This window comes from Chinchilla lanigera, unplaced genomic scaffold, assembly GCF_000276665.1.
Source record: "Chinchilla lanigera isolate Chin_1 unplaced genomic scaffold, ChiLan1.0 scaffold00092, whole genome shotgun sequence".
Classification (NCBI taxonomy): Eukaryota; Metazoa; Chordata; class Mammalia; order Rodentia; family Chinchillidae; genus Chinchilla; species Chinchilla lanigera.
Window position 1 is genome coordinate 7,240,957 of NW_004955493.1, and position 4,226 is coordinate 7,245,182.

General features: G+C 56.2%; 1 protein-coding gene and 1 long non-coding RNA gene across 3 annotated transcripts in view; one reads left to right on the forward strand and one right to left on the reverse strand.

Annotated features, from left to right (window-relative positions):
• Qprt (quinolinate phosphoribosyltransferase) overlaps nucleotides 1-2,122 on the reverse strand; it is a 17,607-nt gene extending 15,485 nt beyond the window's left edge. Inside the window, exon 1 of the mRNA XM_005405247.2 lies at nucleotides 1,884-2,122. Coding sequence (XP_005405304.1) covers nucleotides 1,884-1,896 — 13 coding nt within the window. The 5' untranslated portion in view covers nucleotides 1,897-2,122. The remainder of the gene's footprint in view (nucleotides 1-1,883) is intronic.
• LOC106146710 overlaps nucleotides 1-3,637 on the forward strand; it is a 4,309-nt gene extending 672 nt beyond the window's left edge. The window contains exons 2-3 of one of the 2 annotated variants that reach the window (XR_001231268.1): nucleotides 141-401; nucleotides 3,151-3,637. This is a non-coding gene — a long non-coding RNA (uncharacterized LOC106146710). The remainder of the gene's footprint in view (nucleotides 1-140; nucleotides 402-3,150) is intronic. The other variant, XR_001231269.1, reaches the window with a different exon arrangement.
• Nucleotides 3,638-4,226: the final 589 nt, after the last annotated feature.

Consider the following 4,226-nt stretch of genomic DNA (forward strand, 5'->3'; position numbering starts at 1 on the left):
TGGGCGAGAAGCAGAGATCCAGGAGGAACCCAGCGGGGAGGGCATCTCTCCCAGGCCAATGGAAAGGGGCCCTGCCACACCCTCCCTCGGCCCGCCTGACCGCTGGCCTCGCCTCCTGGCTGCTCCTGCCCCAATTCCAGGCCCTTCCCTTCCCCTGCCGGTGCCCACCCCGGCTTGTCTGCTCCCTCCTGGCAGATTCACCTGCGTCGTGATCCCAGCGCCAGCCCTCCTGGCTCTGCTAAGAACCAAAACTCAGACCTGCCTGAGACACAAGGCAGCCCACAGGCTGCTCCCGGGGAGAAGGCCCAGGAAGGAGAGGAGGCGACGCCCTGAAGGGAGAGCCCAGAGGCTGCGTCCGCTGGGTCCTGGGCTCCAGGACAGCGCGTGAGTGGGTGGTTAAGGTGAGTGTGGGGACCAGGAGGCGGGCACAGAAACGGGGACATCAGGAGGAAGAGCCAGCGTGGGCAACGCTGAGCTCATTCGTGGTCAGGAAGGAGTCTGGGGAGAAATACGCAGTCCTGCTTCCAAGATGGAGCTGGGAGCTCAGGCAGCGGCAGTGAGGAAGTGACGTTACCAACCTCACCCTGCGGGCCAGGCTGTGTGTGCCAGGCGCTTCCTCACAATGCGACAACAAGGCGCCATTTCCACTTTATCAATGAGGAAACTGAGGCACGGGGAGACTAAGCATTCTTGTTGATGACACAGCAGGGAGCAGGACTGGGACTTGAACCCAGGCTCCCGGCTCTGACCTCTTTTCTAAAATGCTGTGTGGTGGAGCACACACTTGGGAGGCTGAGGCAGGAGGATCGTTGCGAGTTTGACACCAGCCTGGTCTACAAAGTAAGCTCAAGTCCAGCTTGAACTGCATAGCGAGACCCTGTCTCAAAAAGACCAAAAAAAAAAAAAATTGCTGTGTGTGGTGGGAGTCAGAGGTGGGTGTGTCCTTGACAAGCACCCTTGACTTTCGGGGTTTTACTTTTTTTTTCTCTGCAGTACTGGGGATGCAGCCAGGGTCTCACACTGAGCTATGTCCACACGTCTTTTTCATTTTTTGTTTTGAAACAAGGTGTTGCTAAGTTGCCTGCACTCCCCTAGAACTTGAGATCCTCCTGCCTCAGCCTCCTGAGTGGCTGGGATACAGGGATCTGGCCCTGTACCCAGATTCATTTACTCTTAAGAATCACGATCTGATGAAAATCATAGACCTCCTTCTCAGAAAAATACATTGTGACCGTCTAACAAAGACATAACTTCATATATGATTTTGGGGTTCTGGAAGTCCCCCAAAGCCCACCCACGTTTCCCTGATAAAGGAGCCCAGCCCTAAGGAATCAGTTCAAGCACCCGGGACATTTTCCCCACAGCCCTGTAGGGCCAGGGCCGGCAGCTCCATCTTCCGGACGTGGACACCCGCCACTGCGGACCCAGTAAGCCGCCAGGTTTCTGACGGCCTTTCGCGCAGGGATACTGCTGTCGTTTTTACAGATGCCAGAGAATGCGCACCCCAGCTCTCTGCCTGCGGACTTCGGGCCCAGCCCCTCCCCCGTGTGCCTGGACTTCGCACGGCGACGGACCGCAGGGGGCCGGGGCAGAGTCCAGCGCGGCTGCTCCGTGCAGCCTCCCCCCGCCCGCCGCGTCTGCACCCCGCGGACAGGCCCGCTCGGGCCTTCTCCCGGGGCTCTAGGCCCCCTGTCTTCCCCAGAGCTCACTGGGGACCCAACAAGAGCAGAGAAACGGCGAAGAGGCCTCCGGGGAGACCTCGAGGTCAGGGGGAGGCAGAGGGGAAGGGAGGAGACGAGGCCAGAGTACAGGGGTCTTCAGAGGCGGGCGGGGACAGAGGCGTGGGAGGGGGCGACGGGCGCAGGGGACAGGGGGCTCTTCACCTTCAGTGTCCATGGCGACCTGGAGCGGCTGGGCCAGTGCGTCCCCTGCTCAGAGCCAGTGTCCCCGGGCCCAGCGCGGCGGTGGGGCTGCCGGAGGGAGGAGGGGCCGGGTCAGCTCCTCCCAGAGCCCCGCCCCCGGGCCCTCCGCCTGGACCCCCGGCTGTGCCCGCCCCAGTGGGGTCCCCCAGTGCGTCCAGGGACACCCAGCTCCTGGCCTTGCTCCAGGCGGTGCAGCTGTGAAAGAAGAATGCGCTCCCCTGCAGGCCAGAAAGCCTTTCTGCTGTGAACGGGAAATCAGGGGCCGCGGACCTCGCTTGGAGGGTCCTAATCCCATTCTCTCTTATCTCACATGCTGCGAAGGGAGGAAATTCTGCAAGGGACGGAGGAGAGACTCCACGAATGCACACTCCTCCTTTTTCCTTCCCTCTTCTGGAGCGCCTGGTTTCCATGTATTCCGCCCCCCAAGTTCACTTGTTGGAAATTTCACCCCCAAATCAATAGGTTTAAAACTCTCGGAAGTGGCGCCCGTGCGAGGGCATTAGGGTGAGAGAAGGAACCGAGGGGCCTCGAGAGAAGAGGGAAGGAGGGCAGAGCTGCGGCATGTGAGGCTCCGCGCGCTGTGAGGCAGAAGGCGGCCCCAGCGAGGCGCCAGCTCTTTGCCATGGCCTGTGCAGCACATAACTGGGGGAAACGGGTTTCTTTTTAAATCATCCAGGGGGATTCCGCCATATCAGCACGGATCAGGGTTGGGCTTCTGAATTAGAAAAGCCTGGGAAGCTGTCACTAACAATTTCCTGTCTGAGACCTGGCAGGGTCTCCATTGCTTCGTGGGAAGCTCTTCTCGCTCACAGGGGAGGTTGGTAAACCCTCAGCGTTGTTCCCCAGTCCTCTCCGCTGGCTTCCTTCGCTTGCCTGCACTAGGGGCCAGAATGAGGCCGGGCTAGCATCCAGGACACAAAATATTCAGAGGCCCCATGTCAGGCTTACTTTTCATCGAAGCACCTTGCCCGCTCACTGAGCCCTGGGCCTGTTTTTTTTGTTGTTGTTGTTGTTGTTGTTTTTGTTTTTGTTTTGTTTTTGAGACTGGGTTTCACTGTGCAGTTCAGGCCTCAAACTTGCAGCGATCCTCCTGCCTCAGCCTCCCAAGTGCACCACCATGTCCAGATTGGGCCTGCTTCTGACAGCTCTCCTCTCCCAACTGTTGTTGTTCAGATGTTGTTTTCACCTGATTTATCTTTTATATGGTCTCTTTCTGGGTCTCTTACAGGCCTTTCTTCCCACAACCAACCCTCAAATGCTGGTGTGTCCTCCACTGGGCAGGCACTGCTTCCATCCCTTCTAGGCACCCAGACAAACTACATTTCCCAGCCACCTTTGCACTGAGGCAACCTGGGAACTGAATTCCCACCAGAGGATCAAGGGCAAAAGTGAAGGATGTGGCCTCCAGATCTAGCCTGTTTCCCGGAGATCTTCATGCATCTGCCTCCCCTCTCTCCCATCAGCTGATTAAAGCTGAACCCTCTGAGGCCCTAAGACAATGACAGAGCCGCAAAACAGAAGAAGCTTGAGTCCCTGGATGACCCTGGATGATCTGGTCACACTGCAGATACCAGCAATGAGCTGTTACATAAGCAAAGGGAAAACTTCTCTTGAGTTAGGCCACCGAGATTTGAGGGTTATTTGTTAACAGCAGTAGCATATCTTGACTATTACACTAATAACCTCTCCACACAATAGTAAATGATATGATTTATCCATGTGTACATCCACACCATTATTAACATTACTATTCAAACTGGGCACAGTGACTCACATACCTGTAGTTCCACTGCTTGGGAAACTGAGGCAGCAGAAATGCTTGAGCCCAGGTCTTCCAGGCCAGCCTCCGCAACACAGCAAGACCCTATATTTAAAAATTTTTTTCTTTAATTAAAAAAAAAAAAGCCAAGCGTGCCTGTAATCCCAGCACACGGGAGGCTGAGGCAAGAGGATCGTTGTGAGCTCGAGACCAGCCTGGGCTACAAAGTGAGCTCAAGGTCAGCCTGAAGTGTACAGTGAAACCCTGTCTCAAAAAGACACACACACACGCAAACAAAATTTTCTTTGAAAGGGGCTGAGGAGCCGGCATGGTGGCGCACTCCAGTAATCCCAGCATTCGGGAGGCTGAGGCAGGAGGATCATTGTGGGTTCAAGACCAGCCTGGGCTACAAAGTGAGCTCAAGGCCAGTCTGAACTGCACAGCAAGACCTTGTCTCAAAAAGGCAAAAAGAAAAAAAAAAAAAAAGAAAGGGGCTGGGGATGTAGCTCAGTGGCACAGTGCCTGCCTGGCAAGTACAAGGTCCT